General features: G+C 39.7%; 1 protein-coding gene across 1 annotated transcript in view; it reads left to right on the top strand.

Moving 5' to 3' along the window:
* The window catches only part of BARD1 (BRCA1 associated RING domain 1), a 122,949-nt gene extending 117,347 nt beyond the window's left edge, over nt 1-5,602 (top strand). The window contains exon 11 of the mRNA XM_089672327.1: nt 852-5,602. Coding sequence (XP_089528453.1) covers nt 852-1,181 — 330 coding nt within the window. The 3' untranslated portion in view covers nt 1,182-5,602. The remainder of the gene's footprint in view (nt 1-851) is intronic.
* Nucleotides 5,603-21,042: the final 15,440 nt, after the last annotated feature.

Raw genomic sequence — 21,042 nt, 5'->3', positions numbered from 1 at the left:
AATGGGGTGGGGTCGCTCTGCCGAAGTAAAAGTGCAGTAGGCGGTGTACAACTGACTAAACTTCTGAGTGAATGATCTTTGTAATCTTTTCTATATGACCACAATACAATCATTGTGTCTATACTACAGATCAGGCTTGATGTGCAAAAGTATACTCTAGGCATTATTGTCATTAGCATGTATTTTTTTCAGTTCACTAAACAAAAATCAAAGTTTTTCACAAATGTTTTATTGATTAACTAATTTCACTGTGAACATAGGTTCACAAAATATATAGATTATCCCCTTGTAAACTAAAATGATACTTCTTAGATAAATAAAAAGTTATTCATGAGAAAATTAATTTCACAGCCAAATGCCCATTTCATGCAAAAAATATTTATTTCTCATGTTACTTATGTTTGTGAATTGAAGATTTTAAGGAAAATACAGTAATTGCTTAAAGATACTGACTAAGTAGATCTGGTCATTTTTAGAATAAGCAGATTTCCTTTTCCTGTAGTGTACCCATATTAACCCCTAATTCTTGTGTCTTGGTGGACTTACTGTAGAAGATGTCTTGTATTTTACATTTTGGTATAAATGTAAACATAGTTTTGCCACTAGAAAACCGTTTTGGCTCTTCCTTTAATATTCAGTTGAGAAATTGTAGTTCTTAATACAGATTAATTGCTTTGGGCAACATGAGAATTTACATTTTTCTCCAGCTTTTTGTTTTCTTGATTACACACACAGTCTTAGTCCTGTAATATAAGCAGCTGTAGAATGGTTTTCAACTTTCTGAGAATTATTTTTAAGCACTATGGATAAGTTTCCTGCCTTATGTAATTTTTTCTTTCTATTTTACATAGCTTCCAAAACTACTGGATGGATGTCATTTTTATTTCCTTGGGTCCTTCAAAGAACAAAAAAAGGAAGACTTGACTGAGCTGGTTAAAGCGGCTGGAGGACAAATTCTCATTCGCCAACCAAAGCCTGATAGTGATGTGACCCAGACTATTAACACTGTAGCCTACCATGCTGATTCTGACTCTGATCAAAGGTTTTGCACACAGTATATAATTTACGATAAGACTTCTAAATATGTCCCAGGCAGGGTACGCCAAGGCAAGGTCTGGTTTGCGCCCTCAAATTGGCTTATTGACTGTATCACCAGCTTTCAGCTGCTCCCTGTGCAATAACAAGCCAGACAGACCCAAGCAAGATGCAAATGAAACAGGCTACATATGTGCTGTTCCACAACAGTACATGAAGCATTTTCATATTGCTGACAGTTTTGTAAGTTCTCAATAGAATACATAATAAACAAGGACACTGCATTCCCTACTGGAATAACCTTTTGAATATGACGTTAAAAAAAGGAAAACTGATGGTGATTCTATTTTTTCAGGTTTATAAATGTATGCAACATTTTTTTTAATTCAAGGTGGGCCACTTTTTAAACTTAACCATTTGACGCCCGGCCTATGGCCAAATGGCGTCCGCAAAAATGCATTACCTTTCCGGGAGGCCGCCATATGGCGTCCTCTCGCACATGTGCAGTTCGCGCGCTTGCAGAGCCGCACAGCAGCGCGATCTGTCACCGGCCGTGTACCTCGGACAAGGCCGATGACAGATCTGAGTACCGGCCCCCGTTGCTGATACCATGTGACCTGCTGTGACCAATCACAGCAGGTCACATGACAGTTGTATACATGGGATGGCTTCATTCATGCCATCCATTGTATACTAGTGTCTAGCTGTGAATGGTCACAGCTAATCACATGCACATATCATGTGATTAGCTGTGGCCAAATCACAGCTAAGCACAAAAAAAAAAAACCCTGAATGAATCGATGTCATTCAGGTAAATGCTTCCTTATAGCAAAGTAATTCTTTGCTATAAGCAAATTGTGTAAAAAAAAAAAAAAATACTGATCACTTCCCCAAAGTAGTACAATGTTACTATGGTAACATTGTACTACTTTGGACATAGTGAAATATGAAAAAAAATCTTAAAAAAAAGAAAAAATTATGTAATAAAAAATTTTAAATGAAAAAAAAAAAATTTTTTTTTTTTTCATACTGTCACCAGTCAGTGTCCCTGATCACCGCCGTGCCAGTTATATAATGACGCTGTACTGCACTGGTCACAGTATGTAAAAAAAAAAATAGTGAAAATAATTTTTTTTTTTCATTTTCCGAAAAATTATGACAAAAAAAATACGACTTCAAAAAACTCGCCATTCCTCTTATGAAGTACGTCGGACTGTCTGCTCTGCAAAAATGGGTCATTTGGGGAATATCTGTACTGTTCTGACATTCTTGGACCTCAAGAAATTAGATTGGCTGTCAGTACTTCAGGATTGATCAATATTCAGATCTATACCATAGTTTGTGAACTCTATAACTTTCCTACAAACTAAAAAATACATCCTAATTTGGGTTATTTTCACCAAAGACATGTAGCAGAATACATCTTGGCCTAAATTTATGAAGAACAATTATTTGTTTGCAAACTTTTATAACAGAAACAAAGAAAACGTGTTTTTTTTTTCAAAATTTTCGGACTTTTTTGTTAATTTAGCAAAAAATAAAAACTCCAGTGGTGATTAAATACCACCAAAAGAAAGCTCTAGTTGTGTGAAGAAAATGATAAAATTTTAGTTTGGGTACAATGTTGTATGACCACGCAATTGTCATTCAAAATGTGAGAGCGCTGAAACCTGAAAACTGGCCTGGGCAGGAAGGTGTAAAATTGCCCGGTATTGAATTGGTTAATTAGGGCTATATTTTAAATTGGTGCTGTGCCAGTTCATAAGGAGAGCTATAAGCTGGTGACACAAGACACACTTTTCACACAATGTAAATAACTGTACTGTACCCTACCCTCATTCTCTATGCACCTAGTGCCCATGAAAATTGGGAGATTAGTAAATTAGTATCTAGAGGGAGCTCCCAGAGGCTTAGTGAAATCACTTTAAACAACTGTTGGGGTTAGGTGTTATCCACACGCGTAGTCCTTTGTTTGCAATGAAGCAGCCAACTCATAGACTTGCATTGTGAAGATGAACAGTAAAGTACAACCTTTGGGGTTGATTTACTAAAACTGGAGAGTGCAAAATCTGGTGCAGCTCTGCATAGAGGACCAATCCAATCGGCTTCCATTTTTATTTTTTTTATTTAATTAAAAAAAAAATTGGACAAGCTGAAGTTAGAAGCTGATCGGCTACCATGCACAGCTGCACCCGATTTTGCACTCTCTAGTTTTAGTAAATCAACCTCTTTGTGTAGTAAAGAAGGAAGCAATGGCCAAATATGGCTGCCCCATGTCTATCCATAACACTGTTCAACTAATTTTTATTTTTTGCCAGTTTTGGAAACAAAAGGATCCATTTCTTAATAAATTTCACATTCTGAGTTCAAATATAACAATGAAATTTGTCAATTGGCTCTAGTTTTTCTGTAAACGGAAAGTTTTCTACTATAGGCGTAATGACTACATAATGCACAATAATTATATAGATAGATGTCTTTCCACAAATATAAAGCAAGTGATATTGACTACATAACAAAGCCTAAATGGCATAATATATTGCATAGGATTACCAAGAAAAATTATAGCCATAAGCTAAGTTGAATCATTTTAATACTTAGGATTCTCACTAGTTTTGTCTTCAGTTTGTGTCGGTTTTGCTTCTCTTGGCTTTTCTCTTGTATTCGAGGAAAGGGCTATCTCTTACAACTGCACGTGACTACACGCTTCAGGTTCTTCCTCACTTGACTCAACCATGAAGGATTCTGGTGCTTTAGGAATTGGTAGCCCCTCTCCATGAGGAACTGGACGTATTGCCGATGGAATATTTGGATAGTGCACAGATAACTTTTTCTTCTTATTTAGCCCTTTTACAATTGGAGGCACCATACAAAAGTAACAATTACTAACATGATCTGTTGGCTCTCTCCAAATCATTGGCACAGCGAAAGGCATAGATGCCTTTTTTCCATTTAACCATTGCTCCAGTGCCGTCCCACAAGAATTGCAGCATATATGTGGTGCCCAGCTCTTGTCCTGGTCTCCTATCTTGCAGCCAAAATACAAGTTGTAGGCTTTCTTAATCATTCCTGTTATCCTCCTTTTTTGTGAGATAAAAGTTATTTCACCGCAGATATAGCAGAAATTATCTGCTTTATTCACACAAGTTCGAGGCATTACTGAGTAGCCTATATAAGCATAAAACGAAATGTAAAGACGCTGTCAAACTACAATCAGCTACAGATACTGCAGCTTTTATGCAGTGAAGTGATGCAATTAAAGGCTAATATTGCATCATCTCAGTATACATGACATTTTCTATTGGTCACCAGTATCAATTGCGCAATATGCAGCTGAAGTTGCATCATAATTTTGAATGGCTTACGTCATTAGATGGGTGAATATATCATGGAAACTAGAGCCAATCAACATTTTTTAGGGTCATTTTCGTTTTCAGCACCCCAAAATTATGTAAGATTAGCTAATTTTATGCCCAAAACTTTTTACCTGTTGAACAGTGTAATCGCAAATTGTACATAGAAATAGTTTTCAAACAACATACATTGATAGAATTATAAAAATCACACTGATCTTTTTTTAAAATTTATTTTTAAAAGACAATAGGGTTTCGTTAAATGGCTTCATGTGTTCATAACCTCCTGCAATTCATTTCAGATGTGTGTAAATAGACAAATGACTGGCTTTGCTATCTCAGGTGGCCAATGAGTGAACTCTGTCTACACAATCTTCTCGTCTTTATCATGCTGTTTCTGTTAAAAGTGTGAGAAAATGAGTACGGTCAAGGTAATTTCCCCCTATGTGCTGTGGCCAGAAGCCGTCTATTCTATCTGGAAGGCTAAAATCATTTTCAACTTTAACCAAATGTAGATGATGTATTTTTCAAACTATGACGTGCCCACCTTACTTTATGACACATTTGCCGCTAAAGTATTGACAAACAACCCATGTGAGAAGACTGTAATGGAAGTGGCTTTAGTTGCACAATGAGCACAAAAGCACTGCCACAAAACTAGTATATGGCAGGTCAGGTTGTGTACTTATGCCGTTCTATACAAATGGATCTGAACAACTCAAACAATTGGATCAACCCACAGTACAAATGACTCAGCTGAAGCCCTCAGGTGATAGTGCCCTGCAGCCCTTCTTCCAAGGTGTGAAAACATCAAATAGCAGAAAACAATTCTCACTGTTGTTCAAAACCGTTTAAAGCAATATTAAACCCAAAACCAAAAATGTGATATATTGCAGTTTATCAATCATTAGATGTGGTGGCTGTATTAGTTTTTTTTAGGCTTTCCCCCTCTGTTTTCACCTGGTGATGTGGCCAGTAACACCGGTATTAGAGTACCTCCACTCTGGATGAAGAAGCACAGGAGCACCTTTGGACAGCAGCATTGTCAGCCAGGGGGAGAGGAAAGTGTTAGATGGGCTAGCAGATTTAAGTACACTAACAACTTGAAGCCAAACACCAGCTCATGCTTTATAAGTCATTACAGCAAACATTTTTTTTTTCCTTTTTGGAATAAAGATTTTGCATAAATAAAAGTTGAGCATTGTAAGCACCAACGTCAGTGGTAAATGGTTTGTCTCATACCTGTAACTGATACATCTGAAAGAGAGCTTGTTCATTTGAAAAACAACAGACTTGCTGGGCAGATCACCAAATGCCAATATATGAAATAAAACCTAAAAAAAGAAAACGAATGCAGCCTTCACATCTTAGAATTGGTAAGCTGCAATATAATAAATGTTTTCTTTTGGGTTTACTACTGCTTAACTACTTCCTGCTCGGCCTATAGTAATATAACAGCCGGGCGAACATGTTGTCCCTCCGGGAGGGCGTCATGTGACATCCTACCCAGATTGCGCATTGCATGTGCCCACAGGGCCACGCTGTGGTGAGATCTTTCACCGACTGTGTACCTTGGACACGGCCTTTGACAGATCTGTGTACTGTCCCCTTTGCCAGTACCATGTGACCTGCTTTGACCAATCACAGCAGGCCACATAACAGCTGTATACAATGGATGGCTCCCTTTCATGCCATCCATTGTATACAAGTGTGTTTAGCTGTGAATGGTCACAGTGATCACATGCACAGGCTGGGCCAATCACAGCCCATCTTTGTCATGTGATTATCCGTGGCCAATCACAGCTAATCACAAAAAAAAAACCTGAATGAATCATTTTCATTCAGTTAAATGCTTGCTTATAGCAAAGAAATTCTTTGCTATAAGCAATCAAATTGTGTAAAAAAACAAAAACTGATCACTTCCCCAAAGTAGTACAATGTCACCATGGTAATATACTACTTTGGGCATTGTGTAATACAGGGCTTGAAAAAGCCGCTCACCAAATGCGAGGATAAATTCCTGTGTGGCAAGCACAGATGATGGATGGAGCGGCTGCACCTGCGCTCCAAGCCTCATTGTGAAGCCGAGTTCCGGTTTCCAACTTCCGATTTCCGGCTTCTGCGGCACCGCCATTACACTGGCAGCGCCAGACACCCTCTCCACCACCGCGGGGGACTCGAGGAGAGGTCCACTTTCCACCACCGCGGGGGACTCGAGGAGAGGTCCACTCTCCACCGCCGCGGGGGACACAAGGAGAGGCCCGCTCTCCACTGCCTTGGGGGACCTTAAAGTATTTTTGGGTATGGTCTGTGGAAATTTTGTTCAGTTTATGTATGGTTATTTGTACATTCTTTGTGTACGGTTAGAGGTCCATCCTCCTACAGTTTTTATAAAGTTGAATCTTTTATTAAACACCCTATTGTACATGTTGTATAGCTTTTAGTAGTACCTGAAAACTTGCATAGTACTTTCTCTTGGTGTCTGTACTCAATACGGTAATAATATGCCACGTTAGCCATAGATAGTAGAAAGGATGTGAAAATGTAAGCAACACCTTTTTGCTAGCTAACCTAATATACTTTAGTGCAAGCTTTTTAGAATACCGAGTTGTCTTCACCAGACATGGTGTCTTACCTTTACACATCAGTGACATGAACATACACATAGTATATGCAACAAATGGTCACCAGGGGATACCTCTGGCAGTCTGCCAGGATTCGGTGACAATTGTACTATGTCTAGGGATAGACTTTACAACCAGTTATTAACACGTTGTGTCCTTTTTTAATACTTTAATGGCAGAAAATGTGTTGTGACTTTCTAATATAATAACAGAGATGCTGTGAATACACATTACACGTTTACATAAGTTTCATAAATTAGGTTCTAGGCTCAGTCTGGCCTCTTATCCACTATGAGACTTGATTATGTAAATCAGCTTTCTATTAGACGCTATTCTGAAGAAAAATTTAATTTTATAAGCTTTAAGGGGGCAGGGTTGGGGATGGGCCAGGGGTGGGGTTGGAGGCGAACCCGGGCAAGGCTGGTTGGGGCAACTGGTGGAGAGTAAGGTTTGTGCCTGGCTAGTAGGTCTAGACTCGAAATTTTAAGCCCTGGTGTAATATGAAAAAAAAAAAGATTGATAATTGTTTTTTCAATTTATTTTTTATTTTTAAATTTTTTTTTCCATACTGTCACCAGTCAGTTTCACTGATCACCGCCACACCAGTTATATGATGATGATGTACTGCACTGGTGACAGTATGTTAAAAAAAAAATGTTTACATTTCTTCATTTTCCAAAAAAATTATGACAAACAAAATGACAACTTCAAAAAACCCGCCATGCCTCTTATGAAATACGTCGGACTGTCTACTTTGCAAAAAGGGGTCATTTGGGGGATATCTGTACTGTTCTGACCTCAAGAAATTAGATTGGCTGTCAGTACTTCAGGATTGATCAATATTCAGATCTATACCATAGTTTGTGAACTCTATAACTTTCCTACAGACCAAATAATAAATACTGATTTGGGTTATTTTCATCAAAGAAATGTAGCAGAATACATCTTGGTCTAAATTTATGAAGAACAATTAATTTGCAAACTTTTATAACAGAAACAAAGAAAAACGTTGGTTTTTTTCTAAATTTTAGGGCATTTTTTGTTAATTTAGCAAAAACTTAAAAACCCCAGTGGTGATTAAATATGATCAAAAGAAAACTCTAGTTGTGTGAACAAAGTGATAAAAATTTAGTTTGGGGACAGTGTTGCATCACCGCACAATTGTCATTCAAAATGTGAGCGCGTTCTGAAACCTGAAAATTGGCCTGGGCAGGAAAGGGGTAAAAGTGCCCTGTATGGAAGTGGTTGAAGTAATCTTTTAACCAATCCCAGTCTTATTCAAAGATGGGTCAAGCCTCCTTTTATATCCTCTTCCCTAGTAGGAAAAACAAATAGAGGTAAATATGACTGGAGTCCAGAGGGTTCAAATATACAAAATGAGATTGTACATGGCAAACATTAAAAACCATAAACCATATTAAAAAGCAAACTTAAAGTATGGAAAAAAATGTATAAATGATTGCATTAATACAGTAAGACAGTCACATAGAGGAGCGCTATATGTGAAGATCAATATCCCACCTACGGTTAAGAGTACCCACACATCCGAATTATAGGTAGGATGTTGACCTTCACATATAGTGTTTGTCTATGTAGCTACCTTTCAAAGCATTTTTTATACAGTATATGTAATATATTTCTTCTATATGGCACTGGTTTAATGTTTATAATTTTATTTGTGTTTTGTATATGATTTTTTTTTTTTGCCATGTTTTTGCTTTATTTAGTATACTGTGTGTGGTTTCCTCTGGACTCTTGGTGGATATTTACCGGTATTTCTTTCTCCTTTGAGGGGAATGGACATGTATGGGAGGAGTATACAGCTATAATTAAGGCCAGCATTGTCAAATGATATTTTTACATTGTTTCGTTTTTTCAGAGAAAAGTGCCAGCCTTTTCTACTATTTGAGATTTTAAAATATTCAATTGAGTTTCTGTTGATTTGCAATTATAAAGACTTCTTGTGGCATGCTTGACTATTTTCAGAGCATACTGAATTGCTTTTTACCTACCGTATTTGCCGGCGTATAAGACGACTTTTTACCCCTTGAAAATCTTCTCAAAAGTCGGGGGTCGTCTTATACGCCGGTATACGGCATACTGACACTTTTTAGGGGGGGCGTTGCTGCCGCCGCCCCCCCCCCTTCCCCCAATGGAAGGGACACTAAGTACAGGGGTGGGCAGCGGCTGTTTCTTACCTGGTTCCGGTCCCACGACGATCCGGTCCAGGAAGCGCGGCTGCGCCTTCAGTTCGGCCACTGGATGTTCGTGCGGCTGCTCGGCTCCGCCTCCTCACCAGTGATTGGCCGCCAGAACTGTAGCTCAGGAAAGGCACACAGGCGGCCAATCACCGGCGAGGGGGTGGAGCCGAGCGGCCCCGCGAAAATCGAGTGCAGGACCAGCAGGTAAGTGGTCAGTGTAGAGGTGCTGCTGCAACCACATATGCTGGCTGCAGCAGCACCATACGAGAACAGGGTCAGCAAGTGTCAGTGGGTCAGTGGGAGGAATAGTGCCCCATCATTGCTGTCACTGATACCAATGATGGAGCACTATTCCTCCCACTGATACCAATGATGGGGCACTATTCCTCCCACTGACACCAACGATGGGGCACTATTCCTCCCACTGACACCAACGATGGGGCACTATTCCTCCCCCCCACTGACACCAACGATGGGGCACTATTCCTCCCCCCCACTGACACCAACGATGGGGCACTATTCCTCCCCCCCCACTGACACCAACGATGGGGCACTATTCCCCCCCCCCACTGACACCAATGATGGGGCACTATTCCACCCCCCACTGACACCAATGATGGGGCACTATTCCACCCCCCACTGACACCAATGTTGGGACACCATTCCTCCCACTGACACCAATGATGGGGCACCATTCCCCCCACTGATACCAATGATGGGGCACTATTCCCCCCACTGATACTAATGATGGGGCACTATTCCCGCCACTGATACCAATGATGGGGCACTATTCCCCCCACTGATACTAATGATGGGGCACTATTCCTCCCACTGACACCAATGATGGGGCACTATTCCTCCCACTGATACTAATGATGGGGCACTATTCCTGCCACTGATGCCAATGATGAGGCACTATTCCTGCCACTGATACCAATGATGGGGCACTATTCCTGCCACTGATACCAATGATGGGGCACTATTCCTGCCACTGATACCAACGATGGGGCACTATTCCTGCCACTGATACCAATGATGGGGCACTATTCCTGCCACTGATACCAGTGATCGGGCACTATTCCTCCCACTGGTGTGCATTGGAAGAGGGGTAGTCTTATACGGCGAGTATAGCGCAAACACTAAATTTTAGCAGGAAAAGTAGGGGGGTCGTCTTATACGCCGAGTCGTCTTATACGCCGGCAAATACGGTACCATAAAAAAAATATATAATTTGGTTTTATGACCAGCAATATAAATGAAAATAAATAATTTTATATATATATTTTTATATATATATATATATATATATATATATAAAGAAACTAGTATTTTCAGTATCGAGATCAGTTCATATATGAAGCGAATTAACACAATGCATCCTCAGTGTAAGGTGTAGTTTTATGTAGGAAGTTCTACTGCAGCACATCATTTATGGAACAAAATTTACTTGAAGAATCATGTCATTTTCATAATGAGAACATTCATCAAAAAGTAAGATATAAATTACTGGTTATGTCCTCTAATTAGAGGATAGCTCCAAGCAAAACGCAGAATCTATTCATAAATATGCAGTGATTTATTGTTTATCTGATCTCTTAATGTATCATTTTAAAAGGGAAATGCTATTTTTCATGATTTTTTAAATCAAGTTTTTTTTGTTGTTGTTCAACCCGCTAATTGAATGAAAAAAAAAATGATTCATGTATGGGCTGCTTTCGGCACATTTGCACTGGCAATTAGCGCCAATGCGCATGACAGCAGCAGGAATTTGGTGGTTCCTGCAACTGTTTCTGCCACCTCTAAGAGGCTAGGTGAGCCCTGTACACTGCAATGACAGGTTGGCAACAGCCACAGCTATCCGTGGCTGTCTGCCCAGCCAGCGATTACCTGCGATGGTTGCTGCTAGACGCATGCAAGTTGTCTTTAGTTACTGGGAGCTGTTTGACAATTTTAAATGTACATTGTGCACGTACTGCTAAAGCCCAGGGAAAGTAAATGCATATAGCCTGACATGTAGATATAAGAGGTGTGTTATTCCTTTAGAAAATATGTGCCCTATAAGCCTAGGATCACACTGTGAACAGCACAGGAAATGCACCACATTCCTGTGCAAACCACATGCGATTTCTGTGCAGTGCAATTTGAGCCCATTCATTTTCAATGGCTTAAATTGCACCTCATTCACATCAAAATGGTGTGGGCAGCTTTTTTTTTTTTTTTTTTTTTTTTTTTTTATTCGCACAGGAACCAGATCACATGGGTGTTTATACCCATGAGATCTGGTTCAGGCAAAAGCACAGTGTTTTGTGACCTGCTTTTGGGGTGGTGTTGACTTTCCATTGACACCCACAGCAGATTGCAGAACACAGCACAGAAAACCCACAGGAATCGCTGTGTTTCCCGTACTGTATCAGTGTGAACTGAGGCTAAAGGACATGTGACAAGAAATAACAGCATTGCTCGCTCTACACTACTAGTATGGAGGTGCATCAGTGGAGGATAGGGAGATCAGGACAAAAAAGAAGCCTGAAAGCAAAAGATAGGTGTTTAAAAAAAGGGGGAAAAACAGACTCATGGTATACTTATTGTTTTAGAACAATTGTGCTTAAGGGGGAAGCTTAACTCCTCTGATCTGAATTTATCCCCAGCTCCCAGCAATAATGCTAGATGATACGAATGACATTTGTGTTTACTATGTGAGTGTCCTATGCTCATCTAAGTTCATACAATGTAATTTGCATTTTACTTTACATTTGATGGCTAAAATTACAAAGATTTACCATTCTGCTAAGTTGCATGAAACATACACTTCTGCATTATTTTAATTAGCAAACTTTGTTGGTTAGATTTTGAGGTTAATAGATCAGGGTGCAGAAAAACCTAAGGCTCCATGTACACGGGACACTTCTGAACGATGGAAACTGACTGCTGGAAAACGTAGGTTAATAAACATCTGTTTAGCCGCGTTTGTATACCGCATTTATGCGCGTTTCTGAGTCTTTGCATTTTTAGAAGCGTTTTTTAAAGAAATCTCAGGAGACCTTCCAAAATTCCCAGAATGCACTGAAAAAATGTAAAAATGAACTATTTCAGACATTTTGAGAGACGCAGAGAGCAGTAGTTGTTGAGATTAGCTGTCTTTTTTTTTTTTTTTTTGTATTTGGATGTGTTACAGCTCATTTCCGTGCAGAAATTATTGCAGCAGTGTCTAACATATTTTATTTCATGCGAAACTTCAAAGTATGGTGTACCAGGTCAATTTGAGTACCAGGAAAACACTTTGCATGCATTTTTCATGATGAAATAAGGCTCTGGAAGGCATCTGGAAGTGGAAGAGTTAAAAAAAAAAAAATTACAAACTCTTATAAACATGGTTTGCCGCATTTACACACGTTTACAAGCGTTTGACGTTTGAAACACTGATAAAATCTACTCCTGAACGCAAGTTTGTAAAAAAAAAACTGTAAACTCAACTGCCTGTAAACAACATAGTGTACATGGACATATAGGAAAATATTAGGGAGAGTTCAGGGGCTGCTGAAAAAAAACGCAGAAAAGCTCCTAAACGTACGTTTATCAGCTGCAGTGTACATGGAGCCTAAAAGTTGAATTTGCAAAAACTACAGGAAAATGCGTTTTTCCCAAGTTTACAGTAGAAGCATTTCATAGCGTGCCAATGATGTAGCATAGGTAACTTGCAGCCTTCAAGCTGTTGTGGGTAGTGTGTCTTATAATTAATAGATGTAACACTGCAGGTTGTCTAACCCTGACCTGAATCTTCAGCTCTTAATCTTCCTGACCATTGGAAACGTTTTAGATTGGTAACACTCAAGTGTCCTCCCTCTTTGTGACCTTTTTTGAGATTCTACAGTCACATCACATTGAATGGCACACATAATACTCCCCCAGTCTTTAAAGTCAGAAATCGCATAGCGGCTCCAAATGCATCACACATATACAAATTCTGAACAAAGGAAAATAAAAGCTTTAATTTGTGTGGAACCAGCAACAGTTTTAACAGCATGTAAACAAAAATCCTAGCAACCAAACATTAACAGCTTCACAGATACATTTATTTGCATGGGGTTATACCAATTAAACAATCAAGCTCTGAAGTTGGCATTGCAGTGCTGCTTTTTATGTAACAAATCATTCTTTGAATGTGTTAACTAGCTTGCCAAAAGTAGAGGTTATTGTCTTTGAGCTTCAAATAAACAAACATGTTGAAATCATTTTTCATGTGCATTATGTGCTTCTTTTATGGAACGCATTACATGCAATAATATAAAAACTGTAAAGATACAAGGTTATCACTGCAATTGTATTTTGACTTGCCTACGGCAAATTTGTGTCTTAAAACAAGTGCACCTGTTTCTTATTAAAACAATTAATGGTTTATTCACACAACAATGCACGTGATAATGTGTTTCGGCATGCATTTCAAGCATGCCTTGCTGCAATCTAAAAGAATCCTATTCAGCTGCCTTGAATGGGACTGACAGTGCAATTCTCTGGAAAGCTCAGCTGATTTTTTTTTTTTTTAATTTTTACACAGACCTCATGTTAGAACATGCTCTATCTAAAAACATTACTCTTTGCACTTCATTGCATTTCAGTGTGAATAAGCCCAAATATAACCTCATCGCCTCTGTTATGATTGTCAGAATAGAGAGTCTGTGAAACCCCACCTAATAGGGGTGACTATATTACAACAAAACACAGCTTGTATTAAAAAAACAAAAAAAAATTGGCTGACAACCACTACGGGCTATAGCCGAAAGACAGTTCCATAGACGTCCTCCCAGAGCGTGCCTCACGTGCTCCCAGGTGGCGTGCATCGAGCACGATGTGACCGAAGTGTCCTTTGGACACTGCTGATCACAGATCGCTGTAAAGGGCCAATCACAGTGGCCCTTTACAGCTGATCACATGTAAACAGACTTAGGCTGGCCATACATTATATAATTATCTGCAGATTTTCTGCCCAATTTCCTTTAGATTTACCTTCAACTATGTAGTGCAAGGGCCTGCCTAATTGGATACAACTGAAAGTGTTGTTTAGGTTTGTCCTCCTATTATATGGTTTTTGGTAAATCTAAACCAAAAATCTGCAGATAATTGTATAATGTATGGCCAGCCTTACTGGTTACCTGCTTTTCCTTTCCCCAGCGCTGTCACTGTGTGAGGAAAGAAAAGCCAATACTTGGAAATCCTGACAGCACTTTGTTTACACTGATAATCAAGGCACTGATTATCACTGCAGTCACAGCAGTGCCCATCAGTGCAGCCTCATCAGCACACATCAGTAAAGAAGTAAAGAATAGCAAAATATAAAAGAATAAGTGGTGATTAACCACTTGACAACTGGGCTATAGCCAAATGACAGCTACAGCATGGTTGTCCAGTTCTGGGAGGGCATCATATGATGTCCTCTCAGAACGTGCAGCGCGCACCTGGCGCTGTCTGTGATCGCTGTCTCCTACGGACACCAGCTGATCATATGACAAGGTAAAAGGCCAATCACAGCAGCCTTTTACCATGTGATTAGCTATGTCTAATGACACAGCTGATAACAAAGTAAATAGTTGCCAGTTACAGCATGAGGAAAGTACTGCCGATCACTGGCAAGTGTCACAGAGGGCATCTGTACTGATAATCAGGGCACTGATTATCAGTGCAGCCCAAAAAGTGCCCTGCAGTGGCGCCCGTCAGTGCCCATCATTGCCGCCCATCAGTGCAGCCTCATCAGTGCCTCCTCATAAATTTCCACAAGTGTCGCCTCAGTGCTGCCTATCAGTGCAGTCTCATCAACGCACATCAGTGAAGGAGAAAGTTTACCTGTTTGCAAATTTTATAATGGAAACAAAGAACTTTAAAGTTTTTTTGCTTTTTATCCGTTTATAGCACAAAAAATAAAAACCTCAGTGGCTAATAAATACCACCAAAAGAAAGCTGTATTTGTGTGGACAAAAAGGATAAAAATTTCATATGGGTACAGCGTTGCATGACCGTGCAATTGTCATTCAAAGTACAACAGTGCTGAAAATTGGCCTGGGCAGGAAGGGGGGGGGGGGTAAAAGTGCCCAGTAGGCAAGTGGTTAAATACCACAGAAATCTTGGTCTCAAAAAAATGATACAAATTTCATATGGGTACACTGTTGCATGACCTCGCAATTGTCAATCAAAGTGCGGCAGGACTGAAAATTGACCTGTGCAAGAAGGGGGTGAAAGTGCTCCGTATTAAAGTGGTTAAAGATGAAGTATGATCAAAACTCTTTTGGACATGCCTCTCCTGTGGATCACAGATGGGCTTTTATTTCTGCACTCCTGTGACCCAGATTTAGCCGACAGCTGGCTAAGTGCACTGTCGGTTGACGTCACAGAGCTGGTCCAGGCTGCACAGGTGAGTGTTGGGATCCATCAAGATGCAGCTGGCTCAGCCTTTCAGTGCATCACTCAGAGCGGGGGCCAGCCACTCCTTCCCCCCTCCACAGTCCGACACTCCAGTGAGCACTGGAGGGGCAGAGCAGAGAGCTAGAGATTGACAGTCATCATCGTGTGCTCAGTTTAGACCCGAGTGATCAGCTATCTTTGTTCACTTACTTCTCTGTGTAGAGCCAGAAGGGAACAGCTGCAACATCGGATCGATGTTACTGCCATCTAGGTGAGTATGTATATTCTGTATATGCAAAATCTTTTAAACATTTAATGCCTAAAGGATTAATTGAGCACCACTGGATATCTTAAGACGGGGTCTCTAAACCCAAATCTGGCCTGTGCAACTTGCTTTACAGGGGCATATGACCAGAATAGAATGGCAAAGGAAAGGGTTTTCCTCTATTAACTGGTTTGCAAGAAATCTGAGCAGAGGTTTTCTTCATGTTTACAAATCTGAAAATCTACAGCTTTACTGGCCTGAGACAGAGGTTACAGTGCTTACATTTCATTGGTCCTCTGGAGTATCCTGTGATGGGCATCTGGATTGTGTGTGTAAACTGCAACTTGAGCTATTGAGCTCTATAAACACTGGAAGAACGGTCTGGATAAAAGCGCACAGATGTGTCCCAAAGGAAATAAGTGAATGGTATATGTCAACTATGATTGGTGGGGAAAAAACTCACTGCTGCCATGGTAAAAACACATCGGTTTGTGGGAGGTATGAACAGGAGCCAGGCGCTGTGTAGTTTTGTGATAGAAATAATACGCCTTGTATGGAGGTGTGCCTTTAATAAGTCATATGGTAAAACAATAATAAATAACCAGCCTGTGGCTTTAGGAAGCCAGGTTCCAAGATGGACGGCCCATCCGCTCAGAGGGAAGCAGTGGAGTAGAATGCCTGTCAGTGCAGGGACCACGTTTACCCGACGTCCCAGCGTCCTGGATGACGTCACCACGATGTGGAGAGATGGAGGGGGGGAACTCTTGCTGGAGCCGCAGCTTTAGAAGGAAGAGGCCGGTTGCTGGGACAACATGTTTCGCGCGCATGCGCTTTGTCAAGTCTGTGAAAAGTCCAGCAATCGGCCATTTTATAGGAGACCTGCACGGCAGAAGGGGCCGGCTTAACAACCAAGGGGATAATCAAAGGGATAATCAAGAGCAGACGGCTCGTCTCACAACAGGATCAGATTGCCATCGTGGTGACGTCATCCAGGACGCTGGGACGTCGGGTAAACGTGGTCCCTGCACTGACAGGCATTCTACTCCACTGCTTCCCTCTGAGCGGACGGGCCGTCCATCTTGGAACCTGGCTTCCTAAAGCCACAGGCTGGTTATTTATTATTGTTTTACCATATGACTTATTAAAGGCACACCTCCATACAAGGTGTATTATTTCTATCACAAAACTACACAGCGCCTGGCTCCTGTTCATACCTCTATAAACACTGGCCTTTTTTTATTAGTTGTGGAGAAGAAAATGTGGGCTTCTTTGTTCATTTAAAGTCACCTATTTTACACACCCTTGTCGGGCCATCCTGGTGAGATCTCTTATCCAGGACTCCTTTGGGCTAACCAATACACAGGTTTGAGAGACTTTCTGATGTTTTTTATTTGGTTCCTTTTAGTTTCTGTGGGGTGTGTAAGTATCTCCTCACAGGCCCTGGAGGCTCATTTTGTACACCCAGATTTAGCCGACAGCTGACTAAAATGCGCTGTCAGCTGATGTCACAGAGTTGGTCCAGCCTCTGCAGGTGATTGCCAAAATCCGTCAAGATGCCTGACCGGTAGCTGGCACAGTTGTACACCCTGTCCAAAGACCAGGGAGGTGGGAAAGGTTTTTTTTTGAGAGAATTTTACAACCAACAAAATGTTATTACATGCCTGTACATTCTTGTATCAGGTATTTCTATTGAATCTAGAAATATTTTCTTAGTTTCTTTGTCTGCTTTTCTGCAGTACAATATTCATCACCAAACATACCCTTGAGGCTTAAAAGGTACTGATGAAGGCGTTTGTTCCACAAAATGCATAGACTGTTGATCTCACTACACCCTCGATTAAGTGTATGGGGAATTTAGTCTTTAATCTTTGATATACCTAATGATCATTTTATGTATCATTTTTTGTAATTTACAAAATGTAATTTTCTGATCCGAAAGGAATAGATTTGCATGTCATCTGAAAAAAAACATTGTTTGCTATTAAAGCCATTCACATCTATGCTGTGCGATTGATCCAGTTATAAAAAAAAAAGGGTCTTGAGTGTGAGTTTAGAGCGGGTTTGGTGCGAATTTTATATCCAGCTATGCCAAATCCACTCAGAAATTGCATTGATTTGCATTAGAATTGCACTTTTCACAACAGAAATTGCATCACATTTGCACCACATCAGTGTGAACCTAGCCTGAAGGTGCAAAATATTTTTATTGTAACACAAAAAATAATTAAGACAAAAATAAATCTTGAGTGAGGAAAGTATTCACTGCCCCAAAAGTCGATATTTTGTAGAGCCACCATTTGCTGCAATTACAGCTCCAGGTTATTTGGGGTGTGTTTAACCCATCCCTCAAGGCAAATCTGCTCCAGCTCCTTTAAGTTAGATGGGTTGTGTTGGTGTACAACAATCTTCGAGCCATGCCACAGATTCTAAATTGAATTGGTATCTGGGCTTGGACTAGGCAATTCCAAGACATTTACTGTAAAGGTTTTCCTTTAAACCACTACAGTGTTAGCTTTAGAAGTATGATTAGGGTCATTGTCCTACTGAAAGATGATCCTCAGTCCGAGGCTCCAATCTCTGGCAGGCTGAAACGTTTGCTTCAAAATTGTTGTGCCATCCGTCTTTTCTTCAATCCTGATTAGTATTCCAGTTTCTGCTGTTGTCATGCATCCCCACAGCATGATGTCACCACCACCATGCTTCACTGTGGGGATGTGTTTTCATAGTGATGATAAGTGTTGGGTTTGCGCCACTCATAGTGTTTCCCGTGATGGTCAAAAAGTTCAGTTAAAGCCTCATCTAACCAAAGAACCTTTTTCCATATGTTTGGGAAGTCTGCCACATGCTGTTTGAAGAACTTCAAACTTGTGTTTTCTTTTTCCTCTGCACAATGGATTTTTTCTAGCCACTCTTCATAAAGCCCCACTCTGAAGTTTATGGCTTAAAGTGGTCCTATGGACAAGTCTCCACTGTGGATGGTTTGCAGATCCTTTTAGTGCTAATTTTTATATTTTCATTACATCAAGGATTAATGCCCTGCTTGCCGAGCCTCTGAATGTTGGTGGGCCACCTTCTCTTGCCAGGTTTGTATAGGTTTGTATTTTGTTATAAAAAAAAAAACATCAAATTTTGAACATCCCATGGAGTACCATAATCCATTATAACACAAACCTGTTCTATACCTCTCCACAATGTTGACCTGTTCAGTGAGCGCCTTGGTCATCTTGTTGCTTGCTTAGTGGCGATGCAGACTAGGTTGCCTTTCAGAACAGATGTGTTGACCTTATGTAATCATGGGACTTCTCAAGTTATTTGGTTTGACAACATCCAAGTTAAGGGTTTCATAGTGGGAGGGAAAGGGGAGGGGGACTATTTATTCACACTCAAGATTTCTGAATTTTTTTGGTCCTAATCATTGTATCAAGTTAAAAATTATTTAGCTTTTTCAAAGTCCTAGGCATGTTGTATACAGCACATGTTACAAAGCCACAAAAAAAGTCAACTATAACTAGACAATCTACAATTTCTGGGGAAATTGTGTAAAGTGTTCTTGCCGCAACCTTTACCAAATGATTGATGAAATGTAAGCAGTGCACATTGCAAGCCTGATAGTGAGAAATGCATTTCAGCTTGTATTTTGAAGCTCACAGTCCAGCCTCGTGAGTCATCTGCCTCTTGAGTGACCTTTGGTTGCTGCACCTGGAGAGGGCGGAGTAGGCTCACTGTGCTGAGACAGCTGGGTTGCTATGACAACTCACTCTGAGAGGAATGTCAGCATGTCTGTTCTAAACAGGCTTTTTAAACTTGCCAAGTTCAATTGCGTGCTAAAATTAGTATTAATTAAATATTAAAGAAAAGAAACATAGTGTCTTCTCCGGGATATCAATTATTTATTTTTATTTTATTTTATTTTATTTTTAATTTTATTTTTAATTTTATTTTTAATTTTAATTTTAATTTAATTTTAATTTTAATTTAATTTTAATTTAATTTTAATTTTTAATTTTATTTTTATTTTAATTTTATTTTATTTTTTTATTTTAATTTTAATTTTATTTTATTTTTATCCAGACTGAATAATAACACCATCTCATTTATACAGAAGGAACTGTCATTCCCACTGCAAATATTTTTTATTTATATTTTTCATTCATAGTTTTTGTTTTTTCACATTGATAAATTAATTTATTTTATATATTTACACAAATCATATATTTAAGTATAATTAATTGATGTAATTATTTGATTATCGGTGGTACACTTATGAATTCATTATATCACATAAGGTAGAATATATTGGAGCGCGGTACACTACTGGCATTCGTGAACATTTTTAGTGACAGCAGGGTTAGCTGAACGTTTTGATATAAGATATGTGTAGGTGGGCTTGAAAATGAAAGAGTGATGGCAGTTTACAAATCATGTTCTGATTTTTCCTTCCACACTGCAGCTTTCTCACTTCTCACTCTAATGTGACTCAGCTGCCCCCTGAGTGACCTTTGGTTGCACCTGTGACCTCAGTCAGTCACAGGTGTGTGACAAGCTCTGCTCTAAACACACTGCTCAAACTTGCCAAATTCACTGGCGATTGCCATTTTCAAACGCTTGTAGTTTTAAAAGTATAAATGCTACCGTGAAAAGGTTTATATTGTGACAATCACAAGAAAAAGACCTAAATTTTGATATATAGTATGTCTCTGCAATATTAAAAATGAAGGCACAGTCGCAGTTTAAAAACGTCCCTTAAAATGTCAGGTATCTAGAGTGGAGTTTCAATGAAAGTCAATAGGAGGGGTGAGGTGCAAACACATGGTCATATTCTGAAAACTATCAGGAGTATGTCCTAGCCGTGAACATTTTTAGTGACAGCAGGGTTAGCTGAACGTTTTGATATAAGATATGTGTAGGTGGGCTTGAAAATGACATAGTGATGGCAGTTTACAAATCATGTTCTGATTTTTCCTTTCACACTGTAGCTTTCTCACTCTAATGTGACTCAGCTGCCCCCTGAGTGACCTTTGCTTGCACCTGTTACCTCAGTCAGTCACAGGTGTGTGAGAAGCTCTGCTCTAAACAGGCTGTTTAAACTTGCCAAGTTCACTGGCGATTGCCATTTTCAAACGCTTGTAGTTTTAAAAGTATAAATGCTACCGTGAAAAGGTTTATATTGT

The sequence above is a fragment of the Staurois parvus genome, unplaced genomic scaffold, assembly GCF_062004578.1.
Source record: "Staurois parvus isolate SC_StPar_1 unplaced genomic scaffold, SC_StPar_1.0 ptg000011l, whole genome shotgun sequence".
Taxonomy (NCBI): domain Eukaryota; kingdom Metazoa; phylum Chordata; class Amphibia; order Anura; family Ranidae; genus Staurois; species Staurois parvus.
This window is presented reverse-complemented; position numbering and strand designations above follow the sequence as displayed.